The following is a 25,011-nucleotide window of genomic DNA, read 5'->3' as shown; positions in this document are numbered from 1 at the left end:
GTATCCTGAGAGAATGTCCAATATAAATACCTGAGTTTATAACATCTCGCTAGAATAGGAATCAATATATGTATATTCTGTTGAAAAAGATTGGAGTGCGAGGTTTGGTTTTCAAATAGTGGGGGCGTGTTATATATGTCTTTTTATTTTAGTCAGCGTATAAAAATTTATAATATTTTATTGAGTCATCGTCGTAAAATTTAAAATATTTTATTGAGTCATCGTCGTAAAATTAATATTATTTTATTGAGTCATCGTCTTAAAAATAATATTATTTTCATGAGTCACAATTAATAAAAAATATATTTTTTATTCGATTATTAATAAATTTGTATTTATTTGTAAAAATTTAAAAAATATAAAAATCCTTTAAAAAGGGAAAAATCATTCAATAAATTTATTATTAGATTTTTTAAATATAATTGATTGATTAATTTTTTTTAGTAATTTTTTTTGAATTGATTAATTTTTGGTTTCCGCGTTAATAGATTATTATATATTTAAATTTGTGAGTATTAATAAAGTAAAATAAAGAGTCGAAATCGTGTGTAGCATTTTTAAAAAAAATCGTATGTAATAACTATAAAAAATCATAGAACAACTTTTATTATTTTTATATAAAAAATATTTTTTAGAGAATGATAAAATATCATATCAATCGCTGTTATAAGTGTTAACCATCTAATAGGTACAAGGTACATGACGTAAAACAGGTAAGGAAAAAAATAAGAAAGATTTAAAAAATTTTAAACCAGTCATACATGCCTTAACCTATTTCTTGTTTTTCCAATTTTTGTAAAATTATACCGTTTTTATAATCAAGCGGCTCTTAATTATTAATTATAAGTGTAATTTTTATGAGGAACTCCATGCTTCAAATTCATTTCGGAATTTCTGCTAATAGATTTGATAATTGATATGGAAGCCCACATAAAATTTAATTCGTTTAATAATTAATCAATATCAGTAAAGTATAGACCTCTCTATTTTCATAAGTAAGTTAAATTATAGTTGCTGTTTCCTAACGGACACTATAGCGATAACTTTTTTTATTCCAATCTTCTATCCTTCTTTTTTCACGTCTACACGCGTATGAAGTCTTATAAGATAAATATTATATTCTTTTGTTCACTTTTGGCATTATTTATCCTGAGTTATTCTCAAGATAGTGATAAACATGATATAAAAACTACCCCTGCATTTTTAATAGCATCTAAAATATTAGTCAATAAATATGTTGCTCAAGATAAAGACCTAATCATTGTTTTTAATATTTATAACATTGGAGATGAGTAATTATATATAAATGATAATATAATTATTATCAATTTAAAGTGCTGCTTATGATATTACGTTGAAGGATAAAATATTTGATGCAGATTCTTTTATTACAGAACATGGTATAGCAGATGTTAAATGGGATAAGATTAATGCGTAAGAATTTATTTTAGAAATAACGTTTAGAATTTATCTTAAGATAATATTTATCTTTAAATTATTGGTGATGTTCCTTTATTATTGTCAATTAAAAAATATATTATAGTTAATGGTTAGATTATTTATTATCCTTGCTTTTTATATTTTTAATTATAAAAATATTAAATCTAGTAAAGAAAATGTCACGCACTCTATAATATTGAAACCTAAATTTGCAGGCAATTATAACCTAACATTTGCAGAGATATCATATCTTGATTCACCCAATTCAGTTAAACATCAAGTTAGTTATGTCTAATTAAACTGTATAAAAAATAGCATAAATTGAATAATTATTAATTTTATATATTATATTGCATTGCATAAGTAACTTCAATTTTTATTAAATGACATCAATTTATAAAATGAAATAAATTTACAAGTCATTCTATACAAGTGCTCCTGGTGTTGTCCATATTATACCGTTGAAGGAATATCAAAAATTGTTTTCATCTCATCTGGTAAATTATTTAAAAATTTATACCCAAGACTAGTTTTGTTAAAAGTTACTTTAGTTACAACCATAAAAAGATTACTAGTTCGGTAACTGGGACAGTTTCAATCCATAAATTTTTTATCAATCTAATCTGATATTTTCTAATATTCATATAAAACCAATATTTTCTATGGAAACTTGTAGTCCAACTTCTGTTTTTATAAAATGACCATTTTATACTTACATAATTTTTATTTTTTTTAATTTATCATTGTGCAACAAATTGTTATAAAAATAAATTTTATTAAATTTAAACATCTTAACATTTAACCTTTTTAATGATATAATTAATCAGATTGATTGGTTTACATTTGCCATTATGACACTTCCTTCCTTGCTCATTCCTTTCCTATTTTGGTACAAAAGCAAAACTAAATATGAAAATATCTTGAAGAAAAACACAAAAAAAAAATAATTTAACAAAAATATGTATATTGGGCACAATAAAATTATTGTTAGAAAATATCCTTTAAATTGATAACCAGATTGATTATATTTCAATATACACCATATATGTGTAAATGAACATAATAGACAGATTTTTAGTTTGAACATTATATAATGAATATAAAACTACTTAAATAATTATTTGAATATTTTTTGATTCATAAAATCAGAGACCTGCAAGACTGGGTACATGGGCCAGGCCATATTTTATTTTTTTTAATAACCTGGGCCAGGCTTACAAAAAATTTTTTTTTAAAAATCACCCAGGTCAGGCCATATATTATGAGACTAAATATCCTAGATCACCATTATTGGCTATAAAAAATTAATGTAATATATTTTAAGAAAATCATGGCTGGATCGTAATTAAAAAAAAAAAATCTAGACTAGGCCTGAAAATATAAAACCCAGGCTGGCAAATGGTATCTCTGCAAAAAATCTGGGGCCATGCAAATGGTACCTCTGCAGGTCTCTGCATAAGGTATATTATTTTTTTTAATTACAAAAGAATTAAGGCAAATTTTATTAAGAGTAGCTGGATTTTAATGTTAAAGAAGACACCATAGCATTAAATAGAACCTACTTATTAGGGGTGTACTGATACCACTTTTTGGTGGCCAATCTTATCCGATATTCCCTAAATTGATATTGGCTTATTACCGATCCGATAATCAAATTTTGTATTCTGTAAAGATACCAATGGTTCTAATTTTAAATATACTTTTTATTAGTATAACATCTAAAATCTAACTATACCATAACTTATGTCATTTAAATATATTATAATGATCAGTTATAGTTTATATTCAATTTAATTGCAATTCTAAAAGTATATTTTTATTGTTAAATTACTTTTATATAATAAGTAATAACATTAATCTGTATACATATTTAGTAATAAACAAATATATTATGAAATTTGAAATAAATTAAAATAATATTTAATATTAATATATCGAAGATTTCTTTTTAAAAATACCAAAATTTCCAATTTATCAGAGATCAGTCTGTGACAATGCTAACTGACAATATCACCAGCTTCACTAAAAACAGATTATGCAGAGATTATCGCACACTTTTATAAACACAATGCGCAAAAAAAATAACAATATGGCAGAATGTTTATTAATTAATTATTATTATTAAAAATATATAATAAATGGATTTCGATTTTATTTATAAAAATAAATAGATATAACTTTTTTTAAAAATTTTATGACATATTTTTGTTAAAAACGTCATTTTTTATCGGATCGGATCAGGAAATTTTATAATATTGGCCAATAACCGATATTTTAAAATGGGTGAAAAATTGGCCCAATCCGATAAAAATATCGGTACATCCCTACTTTCTATATTATTATCTTCATACAGAATACGAAAGTTAATAATCCCTTTTAGTGTGTCAAAAAATAGGCAAATAGTGAATGATCTCAACTCATCTAATTGAAAAAATTATTTTAAATAAATTCTGGTGGAGATGGGTAATTTAAATTCTAAATTATCATTTATTTAGAATTAATAAATATAGGACTATTGGGGGGGGCACATTAAGTTTTTATTAGAGCTAACAAAATTGAGTTAAGAAATTTGTGGTAAAAATTTGAAAATGTATTTAATAAAGATTTTTTATTATTTACATTAAAATGGTATTATAGTTTTTAGGAGATCACTGCTTTTTTTCTTGAGTTTTTTAAATCTGTGAATGTTTGATAACCCTCCATCTTGTAATAATAGATTATACATAAAAAAGAAATAAACTTTGGGTAAAATAGCTTCGTACTTGGTCGCTGTGGATTCAAAAGAAGCTTAATGTAACATTTTTGTTATCTATCAATCTTAGTATAAAGTATAGAATAATTTTGAAGCCCTACATGCCATTAGCCAAGCAGAAATAATCATGCCATTAGCCAAGCAGGAATAATATTTCAAAATTTATAAGGTTTGTACAGTATAGAAAGTTATGAGTTTTTGTCAGACTTTGCCTTGGATATAAGATATTCATTCTAAAATATCAAATTTATTCTAAAATCTTTGGGTTAACAATTATTTTCCAGGAGTCTAAAAATTAATACGACCATTTATTTACAATTGTTGCTCGGTAGGTTCTAAACCTCATATTTTTAAAGTAGAGGTTAGCTCAATATTTAAGCTGAACACATTAAAAACAGCTTTTGATCTAACACCATATATGAATTTTGAATCTAATTTTTTAAAGCTTATCTTTTATCACTCATTAATTAGGAGTAAGAGTAAATTACAAGGATCAAGATTAAACAATATGATTAATATCTTGATGATTAGAGATTTTATAATATATTAAATTAGAATTTAAATGTAAAATGCCTAGATTTAAAAACAACGTCGATTTCTGAGCTGGTCACTAATTAAAACTCCCCTTCCTCCTTTCTTAAAGTAAACGCAGCTATAAAAAACAATACTATAGGCATATTTTATTTTAGAATCTAATTTTTACATAACAAAAATTGTAATAACTATAAAAAAAAATCTGACACTTTCCAAAGATACTATAATCGTATAGAATAGAAGTTTGACCTTTTCTAATTCCGATTATAAAAGTGAACTTAATATTACATTATTATACAATCGCTCAACCTTAGTACTAGAGGGTAAAAATTTATCTAATATAATTGTTTTTTCTATTACACCTTAATCCATCTTATTTTTGGTGAGCTAAAGATAATCCCCCCCCCCCCCCCAAAAAAAAAAACAACTCAATCTGAAGATAATAAAAAAATATCAAAGCTGCAACCAGAGACATTGAGTCTCATATTTTATAATATACGATATAAAAAGGGATTTTTCATAATAATGATATAGCAATTTCGTTTATTCAATTTTTTAAAATTATTAGTCTATATTTTTTTTTCAATCTTTAATTGATATCAATCTTAGAAACATTCTTGTTTTGGTAATCACTTATTTTGGGGTACATCAAAAGTCACTTTATTAGCGTGTCCAAAGTTAATAGCTATTATAAAAGTTCATATGTCCAAGTGACGAGGCGTCAAGTTTACTACTAGGGAAGCAATAAAATTTTTTTATTTTATTTATTAGTCAAACCATAAAAAACTAAGATTTATAGATCAAGTACTGAATTATAAAAGTTATTACTAGATTTTAAATTTTTCAATAATTTTTTTTCAATAGAAATCAAAGCTAGATTCGATAATCGATTTTGACTCATTCTGTTTCTACAATAAGATTTGATTATTTTTAAAGATGAAAACCCCCGTTCTGCAAAGTTAAAATGAATTTGCATAATTTAAAAAACTCTTTAAAACTTTTCATCAAATCGGTATTAATTAAAAATTCAAGCATAAACATTTTTTCTCTTTCTAAATTCATCGTCACGAAACACTACCTTTAATTCGGTTTCCAGCTTGTGTAAGTCGAAAAATTGAGAATAAGTGTCAATAAATATTTTGGGAAATTTTGATCAAATATTTGAAATTTACTAATATCTAACAATTTGACGAATTTGATATTTTTTAATGTATCAAACCGAAAATCAATTTCATTGATTATAGTATCTATTATTTTAATTATCAAATTTTTATAAAATTCTCTTGTATTAGGCAATCCGGATCTATTACGTTTTTTTATCTAAATTGTCTTCAATATTTTCCTTTACATTTAAATTTCTCCAAAAAACATCAAAGTTTTCTATGCAATATTAAATTTGCTTCCATCATTTTTTAACATAGTAAATATAATAGTAAATTTTTTTAAGTAGGAAAAATAATAGTAAATTTTTGAACATAGTAAAAATAATAGTAAATTTTTTAACCTAAATTTTTTGTCGTAGTAAAATATTATAAATCTTTTTAACGTTATAAAAAATATATTAATTATTTTAAGGAAGTAATTTTATTTTTTTTTAGCATAGTATAAAGATTATATTAAGTTTATCTAAGAATTTTGTAAAAAAAATTTCAAGGGAAGCAATGCTTCCCTTGCTTCTATGGACGCTTCGTCCCTGATATGTCCAAAGTTAATAGCTATTATAAAAGTTCATATGTCCAAATTCAAAATATAACATGATAATATTAATGAATAAAAGGAAATTGCCAGGTAATTAAATTATTTTTCTTGTTTTAAGTAATTATGTTATTTGAAAATCGGGAATTTTTTTTATATGGAACTAAATACCAATATTTATATGAAAGCCATGATTAAAAATAAATTGTGAATGTCTTTTGATAAAAAATTCCATGTATTTAAAATTACATAATTCTATGTATTTTATTATAATTCTGGGAGGAGAGCTTAAACCTGTCCTTTCATTCCTTTGTTTAAAAAAATGTTTATTTTATAAAAAGTAATCTTCAAAAATCTTTTTTAGTCGGTGATTATTTTTTTATATCGGAAAAAAGAGTTGTTAAAGTAACGTTAGTAGCGGTATCTAATAGCACGCTACTAAAAAAAATAGGAATAGCGATGCCGCTCTCCTTTTTAGAAAAGTAGCTAAATAGCAAGTTACTACACTTACTTTAAAATTTTATATAATATACTATCGAATCGAAATATCATAATTATATCATTAATTTTAAATTTACTTATGAATTTATATTCAAAAATCAGGTTTATAAATCTAATTTAACATAAATTTCTGGCAATGGAGATACACATGGGAGAGAATTTTGAGGCAGAACTACGTATTTTCTTCAGAAAATGATATTTTGGAATTACCCTTCTCAAAATTTGCAAAATATTTTGATCTTAATAATAAAAATATCACAATTTAAATAGATGCATAAAATAGCGAAGAGCAATATCGTTCAGATCAAGAAGCTTTAATTTTAAAAAACATCTAAATATTGTCATAATTGGGAGACTTTGATTTGTAAAATTTGATTTTTCGTAAAGTCAGTATGTATTGCATTTGATGAGTCATTTTTATTTTTATAATTTTATGTTTTAGTTAAATTGGTGAGTCATTTTTTTTTATATAATTTTATGTTTTAGTTTAATCGCGTTGACATTTTATTTTTAGATTTATAAAAGTTAATTATTGTAAAGTCATTATGATGATGGGGTGTAATTATTTATTTGTGATGATTATTGCTTCCCTATAAAAGGGAAGCGAAAATTGTAAATTTTTAATTCATTTTTTTTTTGAATTCATTTTTAATTTTAATTTTAATTATTTTATTTTTGTTAATTTTTTTTTATTATTTTTTATTCTGAAATTATAATTAGTTGATTTAAATAAAGTTGAAATTAATCGAATTTTGCGTTAAATCATTTTTCGAATAAGAAAAACTTGAGTAAGCGGACGGCACAACGTGATAGTTGGTGCCGTGACCAAACAACAAAGGTAAAAACAATTGTTTTTTATAAATTATTTTTCGGGAAATATTTTTGTGGAGCTCTGTGGTTGATAAGACCGTCAATTTGCGAAAACAAGAACCGTCAAGAGCAAGTACCACCTTCAAGAATAAGTACCGTCAAGGACAAGTACCGTGTGTAATAAGGGACCGTTTGAGTCAGGAGGCCGTCAAGAACAAATACCATCAAAAGAGGTGACCTTCAAGTGAAAATTTTAAAGACGACGTAGAGTACACGGAAGTGCTGCCCAAATTTTTGCCTATATAAATCTATTAGAAGAAAATCCGAAAAAGTTTATTAGAAGGCAAGTTACACGGAAGTGCTGCCGATTTTTTTCAAAAGACGTCAATACACGGAAGAGTTTAAAGATTCGCGGAAAGTATTGATTTTTTTTTTGAAATTGATAAATGTATATGTGTATTATTGGAGTTTTTACCTTATTGATTTTATCTTATTGTCTGACGTTACAAGTAGTTAAGATATTTTTGGTGAAATTAATTATTAATTTTTTGTGAATATTTTATAAAATATAGTATTACTAGATTGAGTTACTTGGGAAATATTTTAGGAAAAATTTAAATACGTAAATATTTTAATGAAGAGTTTTAAAATTACGAAGTATGTGGAGTTGCAATATAATGTACTGGGAGCGGTGGTAGTGTTGATGATATGGTTGTGTAGTTTATATTTTGGAAGGAGAATGCGAAAAGAGAGGAGTATTAGGATTCGTGGGCAATCTTTGTTGGTAGAAGGGCATAATGGAGAGGATGATAGATTGGGGAGAGTGACGTGGTTACCGGTTCAAGAAATAATGAAGGGTTGGGTCAATAATGAAGAAATTGACCGGTTAAAGAACGAGAGGATAGATGACAGACATTTGGACGTTTACCGTGGACGTCAGGACATGCCGAGGCCGTTCAGCAGTGGGGGACAGAGAAGTCGGAATGGTAGATGTTATAAATGTGGGGAGATGGGTCATATTGCGGTGAATTGTAGAGATGTCAAATGTTTTGCGTGTGGGGAGATGGGACATATTTCGACATATTGTCCAGGCAGAGCAGAGAGAATACGTTGCGTGGGTTGTGGAAGATTTGGACATGTTTTAAAAGATTGCCGAGTGGGAAAGGTAGAAACAAGGGCAGGTTTTCCACAGAGAGGAGAGACTTCGGGGGCTGTGAATATGAGGAGTATGACGGAGATAGCTGGAAAAGGTGGAAAGGATATTGGAGAGGAGATGAAGTGTTTCAAGTGCCGAGAAAGGGGACATTGGGCCAGAGATTGTGATAGAGATTGACTATATGATGGGAAGGAGAGTAAAATGATGACCGTGGCGTTAGGAGGAGGCAAGAAAGAATTGAGAGTTAAAATGTTGCAGCAGGAAGTTCAAAGGGAGTTAAAGTATCTGCCGAGTCCGAGGGTATGGTTCGATATCAACGGGAGGATGGTATCTATGCTATTTGATACAGGAGTAGCTATTTCGGTGATAGGATATAAGGATTTTAGAAGACTTTGGCCGGGTAGTAAAATAATTAGAGACGTTATGCAAGTGAGGCAGTTTGATGGGGAGATGGAGATGATGGGAAGAGTGCATATTGGGGATGTAGGGAGAGAAGGATGTAAAGTATTAGACTTATGGATAATTAACCGAGACGTTGAGCCGGTGATGGGTTGGGATTGGATTACAAGTGTGGGGGCCGGAGTATGGATGTTGAGAGTATTTGCGCGATGGGGAGTATTTGTGGCGATCGAGGAAGATATTCGGGAAGACTTGATAAATATAGTCCGCGAGGATGAGGAGGAAAGAATGTCCGGAGGAAATTTGGAATGGATGGAGGGCCGAGATAATATTGAAGTAGACGAGGGAAGATCCATGTTTTGGGGGGAAAGCGAAGGAAATGCGAGGGAAGATATGTTGGGGAGAGGTCCGATTTATGTAGATGGAGAAATAGGAAATATCCAAGACAGTAGATATGGAGTAGTGAGGCCGCTGGTTAGTGAGAGGAGTGAGAATTTTGTAGAACAGGGAGTTGTGGAAAATTTGTGGGAGTGTTGAGAGGGAATAAAAGATGTCCAAAAGGAGGTGAAGAGTTAGTAAAGAGTATGGAGAAATCTTTGGGGAAGAGTTGGGTTGTCTAAAGGGTTATGAAGTGGAGATTCGGATGAAGTATGGATGCGTACTAAAATTTTGTGCTGTTCGTAGAGTACCTTTTGAATAGAGGCAGGAGGTAGGGAAGGAGTTGGATCGTTGGGTAAAGGAGGGTATCGTGAGTCCGGTTGAATACAGCGAATGAGCGACGCCTTTGGTACCCGTAAAGAAGGCCAATGTAAGTGTGAGGTTGTATGCGGATTTCCGTGTAACGTTGAATCCATGTGTGGTGGAGGTGAAGTATCCGTTACCCAGGATAGAGGAGATATTGGCCAGTTTAAAAGGAAGCAGATATTTTTCGAAAGTGGATTTTTCGAACACGTATTTGCAATTACGGGTAAAAAAAGGAGAGGCAGAGGTTGTTGACTATAGGGAATCCCGGAAAATAATTCCCCGGAAAAAAAATCCCGGAAAAAAATTCCCGGAAAATAAATCCCCGGAAATTAATTCCCCGGAAAAAAAATCCCCGGAAAATAAATCCCCGGAAATTAATTCCCCGGAAAAAAATCCCCAGGAAAATAATTACCCGGAAAAAAATTCCCCAGAAAATAATTCCCAGGTAAATAATTCTCCGGAAAAAAAATCCCCGGAATAAAATTCCCCTGGAAAATAATTCCCCGGAAAAAATTTCCCCACTATACATTGAATTGCTAATGCATTGCTAAACTGCATTGCTAAAAGGCAATCAATCATTATCAATTATAAATCAATCAAAAATTTATTACGTATATTTTTTTAATGATAATTTTTTAAACTTTTTTTAAAATATATTTAAATCATTTTTTTATTATAAATGAAGAATACTGATTAAATGATATAGTATATAATTTTATTTTTATTTAATATTATTAATAAGAAATTTATTTTTCTAGCTTATTAAAACAAATATATATTTTATTCAATTTTAAAAATTAACAAATATATATCCGTAAGAGGGCGTTATATGTTTTAATATGTATCATTTTAGGAAACCGGAATGATGATTGGATAGAATTTTTTTTATATTTGGGTATATATATACATATGAAAAACCTAAAAATTAAAAATTTTTTTAGGTTTCTTTGATGTTTAATGAGTAGGTTTAGAATAGTAAAATAATGGAAATTTTTTAAAGTAAATATTGCTGGCGTTATTTATCAAAATCTCTTTATACGTGTATATTTACGTGCTAAGCATTATTCTAAAAAATATTTTGAAAATAATTTGATTTGACCGATTGCCGAGCTCAAAACCGACCACTCACTAAATATTCGATTGATTTGAAAAATGTTGATTTTCGTTTTATATATCTATAAATACGTATAAAACATAATCCTAATAATTCTTCAGAATTAATTTTATCAAAATTTTTAAATATTTTATTTGAGAATTATTATTTCGTTGATTTATTTATAGGGAATTTTTTCTCCTAATTTTGTAATTTTAATTATCTTAAAAACGGAGATTTTTTTTCCGGGGAATTATTTTTCTAGATTCTATTTTAATATAGCTTACATTTAATATATTTATTGTAGCTTTCATTCTCTTCGCTACACTGCACAAGGTACGATTCCCAAACAATTTATTTTAAATGAAATAGTTACATTTCTCATATTTAAATAAATATATTATGCTAAGCTAACCTATCTCATATTTTACTTTTAATAAACCTTTTATCGGTCCGTTGTCTCACCCCCTCCTTCATTATTATATAGGATTTAACTTGTAATATACAATAAATTTATTGAATTTAAAACAAATTAAACAATAACATAAAATTTATCGAATTTAAAAACATTTAATGGTAAATCTAAATATATTTCCGCGAATATGAAGTTAATGATTTATTTTCAAAAAAGATACTCCAGCAGTAGTCCGCCAACATATTTATACGATTCTTGCCGGGAATTTAAATTGAAAACTTAAGACCCCCCAAAACGAAATTCTTTACCATTTTTCTCAAAAAGCAATCGATAAAAAATTATAAAAATTAATAAATTTATAAGGAAATATAAATCTAACACTATCACCAATTTTCAGGGATTTTCATTTGATACTTTTTAAAATATATCCGTATTACCATTTTTGAGATTTCGAAAAGTTGCCTTTATACGATAATATTTTTAAAACTTGACGTGAAGGGAAAACTTAGAAAACGAATTCGAACTCAGTGTCAAATTCTGCACCAAAACTTGTTTTTATTTATTTTTTCTCCCATTTTTCTTGTCACACAGTACAATTAATAAAAATTGATAAAGACATAAATATTAAATAAAACCTATACAATAATTTTAATCTATATTTTTTCAACTTTTAGGTAGAGATATCAACATCCAAGGATGTTTTTATCATCTAACTCAATCAACTCATAGAAAGATTCATTAATTGGGGTTAGAATCATCATATCGGAATGATCCAATGTTATGCTTATTTGCAGCTATGATCGATGGATTAGCATTCTTACCTATACACGATGTCAAACGAGGTATGGAGTATTTAAAAACCATTGTATCGGATGAAAACAATGAATTATTGTTTTATTTTGATAAAAATTATGTGAATGGAGAATTGAGACATGGGAAAAACTCTCAAAGGCAAGTAGAGCCATTGTTCCCACCAGAAACATGGAATGTGTTCAATGTTACGATTGCTGGGGAAAATCGAACAAACAATGTATGTGAAGGATGGAATAACCGATTTAAGCATATTGTAGGCAACAAAAAACCGAAGATATGGGAACTACTCGAAAAAATAAGGATGGAAATAGCGTTTGATATGGGAAAAATCGTCCAATGGAATATTGGGACATACACTCCCAAAAAAAATCGTATTTATGCAACGAAACAAACTATTTTAAAAAATTTATGCATTGATTATTTAGAAGAGAGAAGGGACTTGCCCAATTTTCTCTCTTCAATTGGAGAACATATACGTTCTAGAATTGTTTCTTTTGAATAATATAATTTATTATTCTATATATCATTTAATAAAATTATAATTATTTCTTTTCTGTAACTTTTGAAAAAAATTCATAAGCAAAATAATAATTGTTAGATTAGAAAAATATAATATTCACTGCTGATAATCACCTCTGGATGTATTTTGATTAAAGTGGTCAGCATTTTTCATTACTTTTGGCAGTATTTAATTAAAATTGGGCAGTAAAAAATATAATTTTGCAAGTTTTATAGTGATTTTGTATTCAGTCAGTTAAATTCTTAAAGTAGGTAAATACTTCAGTAAAATAATATTTATCAAATAGAGGGTATCAGATTGAATTGCTAATTTCCTATTTAGCCACAAAATTTATAAAATTATATTATTTAATAGCTTAACCTTGTAAAAACAAAAAGGGGCGCTATTTAAGAGTCAGTAAACTGTGAAAAGCCTTTTATCATATTTCTAAAAAAATGATTAAAATTTGTGTAAAAATAATTTTTCAATAAATACCTAAAAGTTGATGAAAGTGTGTAAAGGTGAACTAGATTTATTTAACTTTCGTTTTATTATTTAAAATCTCAAATCCTCGAAGAAATTTGACTTTAAAAAACATTTCTATTTAATTAAATACTGCAGAGCAGATCCGGGTCACGGGATTTTTTTTCCGGGGAATTATTTTCCTAGATTCAAATTTACTAGTAATATAATTTGAAAATTGTTCATTTTTGTTTTATATATCTATAAATACATATAAAACATAATCCCAAAAAATATTTTAAAAATATCGTGGTTTGGCGGATAACCGACTCGTATATGTTTTACTCGTAATTATAGATATATAAAACAAAAAATGAACATTTTTCGAATCATATTACTAGTAAATTTTATCAATCGAATATTTAGTAAGTGGGGTTTTGAGCTCGGCAATCAGTCAAATCAAATTATTTTCAAAATATTTTTTAGGATAATGCTGAGCACGTATATATATACGCGTATAATACAAAAATGAAGATTTTTCCATGGATAACGCCAGCAATGCAGTATTTGGTCATTCGGTCGGTTTTCGGGTCAAATCACGATATTTTTAAAATATTTTTTGGGATTATGTTTTATACGTATTTATAGATACATAAAACAAAAATCAACATTTTTCAATTTATCTTAATAGCAAATTTGATCAATCAAATATTTAGTGAGTGATCGGTTTTGAGCTCGGCAATCGGTCAAATCAAATTATTTTCAAAATATTTTTTAGAATAATGCTTAGCACGTAAATATACACGTATAAAACAAAAATGAAGAGATTTTGATAAATAACGCCAGCAATATTTACTTTAAAAAATTTCCATTGTTTTACTATTCTAAACCTACTCATTAAACATCAAAGAAACCTAAAAAAATTTTTAATTTTTAGGTTTTTCATATGTATATATATACCCAAATATAAAAAAAATGCTATCCAATCATCATTCCGGTTTCCTAAAATGATACATATTAAAACATATAACGCCCTCTTACGGATATATATTTGTTAATTTTTAAAATTGAATAAAATGTATATTTGTTTTAATAAGCTAGAAAAATAAATTTCTTATTAATAATATTAAATAAAAATAAAATTATATACTATATCATTTAATCAGTATTCTTCATTTATAATAAAAAAATGATTTAAATATATTTTAAAAAAAGTTTAAAAAATTATCATTAAAAAAATATACGTAATAAATTTTTGATTGATTTATAATTGATAATGATTGATTGCCTTTTAGCAATGTAGTTTAGCAATGCATTAGCAATTCAATGTATAGTGGGGAAATTTTTTCCGGGGAATTATTTTCCAGGGGAATTTTATTCCGGGGATTTTTTTTCCGGAGAATTATTTACCTGGGAATTATTTTCTGGGGAATTTTTTTCCGGGCAATTATTTTCCGGGTATTTTTTTTCCGGGTAATTAATTTCCGGGAATTTATTTTCCGGGGATTTTTTTTCCAGGGAATTAATTTCCGGGGATTTTTTTTCCGGGAATTTTTTTCCGGGATTTTTTTTCCGGGGAATTATTTTCCGCTTACCCCAAAGGGGCTTATTTGCTTTTAGAAGGTTGCCGTTTGGGTTGAGCGTATTGGCACCTATGTTTCAACGGACGAGGGCGGTAGTTTTTCAGGGATTGGAGGGAGTGTTTTATTATACCATGTTTTAATAACAGGGGTTACTCTAGAGCAGAACAATCGAAGGTTGGAGGTGGATGAGTATTTGTAGCGTGTTACAGGAGTGGTGGAGTCTTTTCAGCGTGTATGCAAAATTGGGAGTCCGAAATTTTTTTTTAGTAATGAAATAAATTAAAAGGATTTTAGGTTGTAGTTACTCTTAGAAGAAGACGATGGAGGAATAATAATTATGGAAATATGTTCGAATAATCGATGGTCAAAGGTATCCACTTACAACAATAACAGAAGAATTTCTAGGGGTGATCAAAGGGATTGGGGTCTCAAGGATTGGTTAAAGGGGGGAGGTGTCATAATTGGGATACTTTGATTTGTAAAATTTGATTTTTAGTAAAGTCAGTATGTATTGCATTTGATGAGTCTGTTTTAGTTAAATTGGTGAGTCATTGTTATTTTTAAAATTTTATGTTTTAGTTTAATCGTGTTAACATTTTATTTTTAGATTTATAAAAGTTAATTATTGTAAAGTCCTTATGATGATGGGGTGTAATTATTTATTTGTGATGATTATTGCTTCCCTATAAAAGGGAAGCGAAAATTGTAAATTTTTAATTCATTTTTTTTTTGAATTCATTTTTTATTTTATTTTTGTTAATTTTTTTTTATTATTTTTTATTCCGAAATTATAATTAGTTGATTTAAATAAAGTTGAAATTAATCGAATTTTGCGTTAAATCATTTTGGGAAGATATCAACAATCGAATAAGAAAAACTTGAGTAAGCGGACGGCACAACGTGATAAATATATTTTTTTTCTCTTTAGCTTTCACCTTTTCTGTGGTAAGCTCCTTCAATATCTCTCTCCACTATCTCGTTTATCTAATTTATACTTCTTCATATTAGCTCTAACTTTATGGCCCCATTGAAGTTTTGGCCTTCCTTTTACGTTTAATCATCACGTCCAAACTCTCAACCTTATTTCCTATGTAGTTCATAGGCCTTCTCATTGAATGCCCATACCACCTAAGTCTGTTTACCATTATCTTAGTCTTAATGGGCACTACCTTTAAACTTCCTAGTATTCTTGTACTTCGCACCTTATCCTTTCTTGTTACCCCAGCAATCATCCTCAGCATTCTCATCTCCATAGTTTGTAGACTTCTCTCGTCTGATTCTTTGGTTGGCCATGTTTCCGAACTATATAGAATAGTTGATTGTACTATGGAACTGTAAATTTTTCCCTTCAATTTGTGTGGTTGTCAAAGAGCACTCCAGATAAAGATCTCCACTTAATTTTACTCTTTACCTCTTTCTCTATTGTGCCGTTTGTTTGTATAGTGGAACCCAAATATTTGCAGCTTTCAATTGCCGATATCTGCCATTCATTCATATCAATCAGGGGCGTCGCTAGCCTTCACAATATCAGGGGGATCAACTAAAAAAAATTTTATGGGGGGTTTTGCCCCCATACCCCTAAATTTACGGTGTCATTTATTATATTATGCATACAAAATAAACTAGCATATAAAAAATCACATAATGCAATAATATATTTCTTAGTTACATTGAAAAGGTTATCAAACTAGTATAATTCTCTGTAACCATAGACAATGTTTTATAGAATGGACTAATAAGGAAAAATTTATAGGCCTAAACCAAATCAACAAAGGAGAGAGTATAAACGACCAATTTAAATCATAAAACTATATGGTGGTTAGAGCTTCCTCTTAGATGAAATTATGGAAGCTAGATAAGTAATCGAGAAAATTATTGTGAGATATTAAATTTCTAAAAGATTATCTTCCATTTTAAATAGTGTATAAACGACTACACAGTTGACCATTATTGTTTATCTAAAATATATGCTCTCTGCCGTTATAGTAATAATCTTAAATTACATAGCAACACAAATAATAGATGCTGGTTAATTTGCAGTAATAGCCATGACACTCACGATGTAAACTAATATCAGAATTTATTATGTTGGATAAATTGATAAAATATAAACACTAAAAATCTTTGGAAGAAATAATTATGCAAATATATTGAAGCATGGAGTTATTTACACGGCAATGCCATATTAGAAATGAAACATTTTCTAACTATAAAATAATAACCAGAATGATATGATGAAACAATTAAGATTTTATATATTGTTGCACCACCTTGGTATATTATATCTTAAAATAATAGTAGTTTGTAATAATATCAAAAATATACTTGTATTAAAAATTTAACTCAAGACTGTTTTTCGAAAAAGAAAAAAATATCTTTCCTAAAAACACGTAAAAAAGAGAAGAATTGATATCAAATTTATTACATCTATTGCAGGATGAATAATAAAATGTTTAATTTTAAAAATCATATATAACTAAATAGATGGCTTTAAATACTTGAATGCAATTTGTTATTATATTTATCAGAGACCTGCAGAGGTACCATTTGCACGGCCTGGCCTGGCTCAGATATTTAAAAAAAAAAATTTTTACGGCCCGGCCCGGATTTAAAAATTTAAGGCCCGGCCCGGATATTTTAAAAAAAAATTTTTTACGCCCCGGCCCGGCCCGGATTTAAAAATTTAACTCGGAATTTTTTAAAATTATATTCGGCCTGGTATATACAAAAATTCACCTATGAGGTATTTTACCATATTTTTCAGCGAGTATTATCGCTTATTATTTAAAAAATACATGTAAAAAGCTAATATTTTGAGAATATTATATTGAATATATAAAAATTATAAAACTGTTATTTATAAAAATTGATATTTTGAGCATATACTATATTTTATATTACATTTATAAAAATAAAACTAATATTCATAAAAATGGTAATAATATTTGTCATATACTATATTTTATATTACATTTAAAAAAAATAAAACTAATATTTAATTTATAAAAATGGGAAATATTTTGAGAATATAATATATTGTATTTAATTTACTACTTAATTTATAGAATAAAAATAAATCGCTATTTAAAAAAATGCATGTATAATAAATAATATTTTGAAAATATAATCTAATTGCACAATATTAATATAAATTTTTAACAAAAGAAGATAATTGTATTATATAATATTGTAAAAAAAAATAATGAAAAATGTTGGATTAAAAACTTTCATGACTCAAGGTAAATATAATAAATGCAATAAATATTTGACAGTTTGCAAAGTAAAAAACCAACAAGATTGACGAAACCCTATACTCAAGAAAGATATTAAAAATTCACAAATTATCATGAAGAAAGAGAAGCATATCTACCTTTTTAGGTTGAAGATTACTTCTTCTTTCTTCAAGAATTCTCCCAGTAGTGGAAAAATTCCGCTCACAGCTTGCACTTAAAGCAGGAATTGCCAATTTTGCTAAATTTGGAAATTCGCTTTGATGAGCCGCCCACCACTCTAACAAATTATCCACCTTAAATGTTTTATCTATTATTTATGTAATTATAATATTCTTCATCGGGTATTGACATATTACCACAATTACCTTCTCCCCATTTGTCATAAAACGATTCAGTTTGTTTAACAACAGTCGTATTTTGATTGGTCGATGGTATTTCATTTACTTTCTTAACCTCTTGTAATTTAATATAATCTTTTATATAGTTTTCCGTCATTTTGCGATCTGTCCCTGACTACATACGTAATTGCTTGAATTTGGGACAGATAAAAAGAGAAATAAAATGATACTTGTGTAAAACAAATTTTTTAATTAAAAAATGCTTTATATTAAGTAAAATCAATTTTATTTCTCCTTTTTCGCTTTGAAAGGTATTACAAACTTTAAGAAGTGATATTCCTTTATTTGATTGTTTTGGTAAAATATATTCTAAAAATTTAGATATGAATTATAAAAAAATATATTAATAATACTTGAATATTGGGGCTTATTTAAGATATTCCTTTATTTGATTGTTTTGGTAAAATATGTTGTAAAAATTATATGAATTATATAAAAATATATTAATACTTTGAATAAATTTGCAGGAAATTAATAATTAGATCTATCTGTGGGTGTTAGGTAGTGTTAACCATCACCCAATATTATATTAATCATAACTATAATATAATATAATCTTATAAGTAAAAATTTTTATAAAAAATATTAAGGCCCGGCCCGGGTTTAACAATCTTAGGCCCGGCCCGGCCCGGATATATTTAAAAATGTTTAAAAAAAATTTTTTTAGGCCCGGCCCTGCAGGTCTCTGATATTTATTATCAAAACCATTTATTAGCAAAATTTATTATATTATTAAATATAATATATTATATAACTGTCAAATACGTCTATAAAAGTGCCATATATCTAATATTTTATAAACAACTGTATATAGTAGAGGATTATAAACTATATGTCTACTTACTTTTTATAAAGAAATCTCATATACTTATTTGGACCTTGAAAATATTTTTAAGATATGATAATAAAATTTCAAAATAAATATACAGTTGATTAATCATTTTGAACTCGAAAATTACAATATTAAATTTGTTAATTTTCAAATAATATATGATTATATTTATTTAATTAGGGTTAAATAATAATTTAAATAATAAAAGTCAATTAAATTTCAACTGTTAAAGCTAAATTAATATTTAGTGAGTTATTGATATTATATTTTTAATACAGAATTTGATTGCAAGCTGACATAGTGAAAATATAATTTATATGTATTAATCTAATCTAATAATTAAAATAATATTCATTTAATAAAAATTTAAATAGTCTTATTAAATTATAAATAATAAAATTATATCTATATATTACTTAATGGAATTATAAAAGAAATCATTTAGTGGGCAATCAAAAAAATTTATTTAAGGAGCCATTAAAAAAAAAAATTTGCTTCAGGGGGCTATTCAAATTTTTCAGGAGGCTCGAGCCCCTGTGTGCCCCCGCCCCCCTAGCGACGCCACTGATATCAATGCTCTCTGTTTCATCTCCTCCTATCACCATATACTCAGTCTTTTCTCTATTTACTTTTAGTCCGTGCTTTTATAGGATATTTATCCAGCTCATTAATCTTTCTTTTATTTCATCGGATTCGGCAAGTATCACAATATCATCTGCAAATATCATATTCCACGGGACTGTTTATGGTATAGACTGTGCTAATACATCTATTACTGTTATGAAGAGAAGTGGGCTGAGAGCCAACCCTTGATGAACTCCCTCGGTTATTGTGAAGCCTGTTGAAGTGCCAGTTGTGCTACGGACCATTGTTGTATGGCCCATATACATATCCTGTATTATTCTTACTTATATATTTTTCGGGAATCTTTTTGTGGCATAGCGCCCACCAGATAAGTTTTCTTGGGATTCTATCGAAGGCCTTTTCTAGATCGAGAAAGACCATGTGTAACTTTTTGTTCTTTTCCCTGTATTTTCCACTCATTTACCTAATTGCGTGGATAGCATCAGTTGTTGATCTTCCGTACTAAAGCCAAACCGAGTCTCTCCTATTTCGATTATGTCTCTTAATCTTATTTCTATTATTTTTTCGTATAGTTTTAGACAGTGTGACATTAGTTTTATGCCCCTGTAATTTTGACAATTGTGTAGGTCCCCTTGAAGATAGGAACTAGATAGCTCAGCCTCCTTTTGGAGGAACCTCTTCATTTCCAAGTATTTTTTTGTATAGATTTGTGAGGAAATGTATTTCATCATCTCCTACTGGTTTAAGGCTTTCTATTGGAATATCATCTGGACCCCTAGCTTTGTTGTTTTTCATATGCTTGTTATGTTATTGGTGGTATAAGGTTTTGACATGGGGAGCGTTCATCATATTTTTTAAATCTATTCATTATTTCTCTTATCTTTATTATCAATTTACCATATTTATTCTTGATTACTTTTGTTTATATCCCTAGAATTCTTTTATCGCCGTTTGGCTAATCTATATATGTTATTTTGCCCTTCTTTGGTATGTAGTTCTTCATACATGTCATCGTATGCCATAGCAACCGCCTTTGTATCTATTCTCTTGGATTTTTTGTAATTTTTCTTGTCATCTGGGTTTTTGGATTTGTACCATATTTTATATAGGGTTTTTTTCTCCTTTATAGTGGTCTGTACCTCTTCATTCCACCACCATAGTTCTTTGTATGATTTGTTGTCCCCCCCCCTTTTCAGGTTTAGTGTCGATTTGTCAGTGTCTATTAATCTGGATGAAAGGTCTGTCCACATTTTTTCACTGACTTGTGAGGAATCTATTGTTTCAATGTTTGCATTGATTGCAAATGCATCTGTCATTGTTTTTAATTTCCCCATTTGATGCATGGTTCAAGTTTTATCATATTTTGAGTGGATTTATTTGAGATGTGTAAATATATGACGTAGCTTGTGTTGCGCGGCAATATCTTTTCCTGGGATAACTTTGCAGTCTATTACATCTTTTAATCTTCTGCAATAAGCATGTAATCTATCTGGGTTTTTCTTGTACCACTTTCATATGTTATTAAATGACTGTCTTTTTTCCTATAGTAGGTGTTGGTTAAGGCAAGGTCGAAGGGTTGCGCAAATTTTAATGCTCTCCTTCATCATTTCTTTCTCCATAGCCAAAACCACCATGATGCCTTTTGTAGCTATCTCTTGATTGCCCCACATGTGCATTTAAGTCACAACCAATTATGACTAGGTCATCCTTAAGGATTTCCATTTCAGCTCCATCAAGGATAACCCTAAAGCCATCTTTCTCTTCTTCCTTACAATCCGTTTGAGGAGCATATACTGAAAGGATGTGTAGCATTGATTGACCAATGCAGAGTTTTATCTTCATTAGTCTATAAGAGATCATGTTGACTTCTACTACCGAGGAGGTTAGATCTTGACTGAGGATGATGCCGATACCGTTCCTATTGCTAACAATTCCATTATAGTACAATTTATACCCATCTCCAATCATTAAAGTCTTCTGACCTTTCTATCTCGTCTCTTGTATGCACGCTATATCTACTTTTTTCTTATTCAACATTGATGCCAATTATCTCGTCTTACTTTTAAGTGTCCCAATATTCAAATTTGCTAACTTTGTCTTCTTTGCTTTTACCTTTTTCGCAGGATAGAAGTCTAAACCCTTAGTACCCGGCTGTTCAAGCCTGTCGGTGACCGGGGTGTCATATCTAAGCTCCGAAATTCATTTTACAATGTCTTTACACATCAGTCATCGAAGAAAAATCCGAAAATTTTTGCGTTCCTTACCAGGATCGAACCTGTGACCTTCTGTTTCCAAGCCTACATCATAACCCATTAGACCAATTAATTTTAATAAATTTATTTTCTATTAAATTTAGAAAGTCTAAAAATTATCAAAGAGATTGAAAAATTTCTCGATAATCTTTGTGTGTGAAGAGGTTACATCCAATAAATCAAATTTAATTCATGCTAAATTAATTTATCCTACAGCATCAGAACCAGGTGTTACTTAAAAATTAACTCATATAATAATAATCAATTTTATAATTGATACAGTTCAACCAATATCCTTGGTTGATATCTCTTGTACCAAGATATCATGTTGGCAGAAGTATGGCAAGAATTTTGGATTGTTTCCAACAAATGAATGAGTGCTTAAATTAGATCTATCAGATGGTTTTTACATCTGCACTACAGCAGATTGTTGGAGCTCATGAAGTTATAATTTCTGATCTTATATTAACTTAATTGGATCCCAATTTAATTGAACGAACGGTGAAAAAGGATCGCTTACATCAAGATTCGTCAAAAATTAAAGGAAAAAAAACGAACTTCGTAATCTTTTACATTGTACCTTGTTTATTTTTTATTGGTTTTATTACAATATTAGATAGCGTTATAATTTTATTCTTGTATACAAAAAAAGTTTACGAGTAGCATCTGTGCCTCGGTTGCTTGTTATAGAGATTAATTAAGCAATCACTTTATAAACTTCGATCTGGGTTCGAATCCAAGAAGGTCCAGGTTTTTCTTAAGCCAACTAGGTGGTCCCATATATGTTATATAGAATATCGGGTTAAATTTATATTAAAATAAAGTGGGCCCTATTGCATTTTAATAAAAGTTGGTAGTGGTATAGCAAATTTTGATGTGGTTTTGCAAATTACTCTATGACGACCAACATTATAACCCATTTTTTGTCAAGAAGCATTAAATTAAAACATTATATTGGACTAAGCTTTCGAATTAACGTTCCATAAACTTCATGTTGAGGACTGCGTCTTAATATGAAATTCATATCCAATTTTGCAAAATATAAGTCAATTCAATATATGTATAGTTTTATTTTGTTTATAAGTCGGTTTCTTTTTTGTGGTTCACAAAACTGATTGAGGAATCAGTAAATGGTAGTCAGGCTCTAAAGTCAACCCAGATATTTAGTTTTCTACAACTTCCATTCTGGCATGATGATAATTTTGGCAATTTTATTTTTATTTTGATGATAACTTTTGTTTCTATCTATCAAACAAATTAAATTAATAAACAATTAAGCATAAGCATCGATAAAATTTTTAGAATAAATCCACTTTCTAAACGTAATGTTGACCAAAATTTTTCTGCCTTTAATTTTCTTTTATATTGGGTACTATACTGGTCATAGTTTTAGTAACCAATAATAAAGCATGAAACATTGGCATATATTAGTGTTGTTAAACGGCTCGTTTTGAGCCGATTTTTAAAAACGGCTAACTCATTACCTCATCCATAAAAATATTACCCAAGCCTGAAGATTTTGCTCATAGAAGGAACAAATGTATAGACATATATTTTCGAAATCTTGAGGCTTAGGCAATATTTTTCTGGCTAAAATATTGAGTTAGCCGTTTTTAAAAATCGGCTCAAAACGAGCCGTTTAACAACACTAGCATATATTTTAAGATGAATGTTTCCATTCAGTCAACTAATGTAGATTTATAAACAGTCAACTAATGTAGATTATATAAAGATATTGTATATTTTTGAGAAGCAAAATAAGCATAGTACAGAAAAATAAGAAATACCTGATCATCATATTTTGTAAGCAGGATCCGGAGAGAGGGCAAATGTGGGATTTGAGATGAAGCTCTCAATTTTTTTTGGTAAACAACCCCTTGGATAAAACCTGGCTACGCAACTGCACAATCATCTTGGATAAAAGCTACGAATATTTTGTTGGGAATTTTTCATTATGACAATCATATAATCAATATAACTCCGCTTATTTTGTTAAATTGAGTTTATTTAAAAAAAAAAATTTTTTATGAAAATTTATTTTATAAATTTATTTTTTTGGTTATAATGATTTTCAAATTTGTTTTTTATGTTTTTTTAACATGCCTAAGCATGTCCTTGCGGCATGTTTTATCTTGACTGTTATATTCGCTTTGTGAATATGTGATCGACGATTGTTAAGTATTAATTTGAATATGCAGTCTAGGAATTTTTTTTTATGAACTTGAATAGACTTGTAATTTTAATTATTTTTTATGAATACTTGTAATTTTTATTATTTTTTATGAATACTTGTAATTTTTATTATTTTTTATGAATATTTAATATACTTGTAATTTTTTTGCATATTAAAAAAATGTATATTTTAAAATAAAAGTTAGTGTATGGTTTTATATTGAAGAAACTTATTTTAATAGTATAAAATTCGAGATTTGGTTTCGTAAGATTTATTAACCGAATTATTTAATTTTTTATATATTTTTTTTTATTAATACTAGTCCATTAAATTCATTAAAGTCTCTCCCACGAGCCTTCGACAATTTGATTACAATTCATATAAGGAATTGTAACATTGGTACCTTATATTGATTGATCCAGGAGGTCAGTCTAATTATATTTTGGAACTAGGTAAAAAAAATAAATATTTATATATAAATTTTTAGATATTTTTCGGTTAAAAATAAAAAATTTTGTTTATGTTATATAAATTTCTTATCATATTATTGGTTTTATTCGTATTTTTATATTTATTTAATTTTTTAAGATTAATCAAGATTATTTTAATTAAGTGGTTATTGAATACGTTACAATGTATATT

The 25,011-nt window shown here is 28.1% G+C and overlaps 3 protein-coding genes across 4 annotated transcripts; 2 read left to right on the top strand and 1 right to left on the bottom strand.

Annotated features, from left to right (window-relative positions):
• The first annotated feature begins 1,072 nt into the window (after positions 1-1,072).
• On the top strand, positions 1,073-2,500 carry LOC135931906 (translocon-associated protein subunit beta-like). Of its 2 annotated transcripts, none has more exons than XM_065469223.1 (5): positions 1,073-1,292; positions 1,336-1,434; positions 1,609-1,720; positions 1,860-1,937; positions 2,268-2,500. In XM_065469223.1, the coding sequence occupies exons 1-5, from the start codon at positions 1,093-1,095 to the stop codon at positions 2,385-2,387; spliced, it is 609 nt and encodes a 202-aa protein (XP_065325295.1). In that variant the 5' UTR covers positions 1,073-1,092; the 3' UTR covers positions 2,388-2,500. The 2 variants fall into 2 exon arrangements, with proteins under 2 accessions (XP_065325295.1, XP_065325296.1); XM_065469224.1 differs by lacking the exon at positions 2,268-2,500 and adding an exon at positions 1,983-2,253.
• Positions 2,501-8,471: 5,971 nt separating this feature from the next.
• On the top strand, positions 8,472-9,065 carry LOC135930374 (DNA-binding protein HEXBP-like). The gene has a single exon (XM_065467167.1). The coding sequence runs from the start codon at positions 8,472-8,474 to the stop codon at positions 9,063-9,065; it is 594 nt and encodes a 197-aa protein (XP_065323239.1).
• Positions 9,066-21,531: 12,466 nt separating this feature from the next.
• On the bottom strand, positions 21,532-21,912 carry LOC135930368 (uncharacterized). The gene has a single exon (XM_065467158.1). The coding sequence runs from the start codon at positions 21,910-21,912 to the stop codon at positions 21,532-21,534; it is 381 nt and encodes a 126-aa protein (XP_065323230.1).
• Positions 21,913-25,011: the final 3,099 nt, after the last annotated feature.

This window comes from Gordionus sp. m RMFG-2023, chromosome 1 (genome assembly GCF_954871325.1).
Source record: "Gordionus sp. m RMFG-2023 chromosome 1, tfGorSpeb1-WG-v2, whole genome shotgun sequence".
Taxonomy (NCBI): domain Eukaryota; kingdom Metazoa; phylum Nematomorpha; class Gordioida; order Chordodea; family Parachordodidae; genus Gordionus; species Gordionus sp. m RMFG-2023.
This window is presented reverse-complemented; position numbering and strand designations above follow the sequence as displayed.

Excerpts from the sequence above, each read along its gene's own strand:
- LOC135931906 (XM_065469223.1), top strand. The coding sequence starts at position 1,093 with ATGAAGTCTTATAAGATAAATATTATATTCTTTTGTTCACTTTTGGCA. Across the intron at positions 1,435-1,608 it reads AAATGGGATAAGATTAATGC|TAAAGAAAATGTCACGCACT; the intron begins GTAAGAATTTAT and ends TATTAAATCTAG. Across the intron at positions 1,938-2,267 it reads AATTGTTTTCATCTCATCTG|ATTGATTGGTTTACATTTGC; the intron begins GTAAATTATTTA and ends ATAATTAATCAG.
- LOC135930374 (XM_065467167.1), top strand. The coding sequence starts at position 8,472 with ATGCGAAAAGAGAGGAGTATTAGGATTCGTGGGCAATCTTTGTTGGTA.
- LOC135930368 (XM_065467158.1), bottom strand. The coding sequence starts at position 21,912 with ATGATTGGAGATGGGTATAAATTGTACTATAATGGAATTGTTAGCAAT.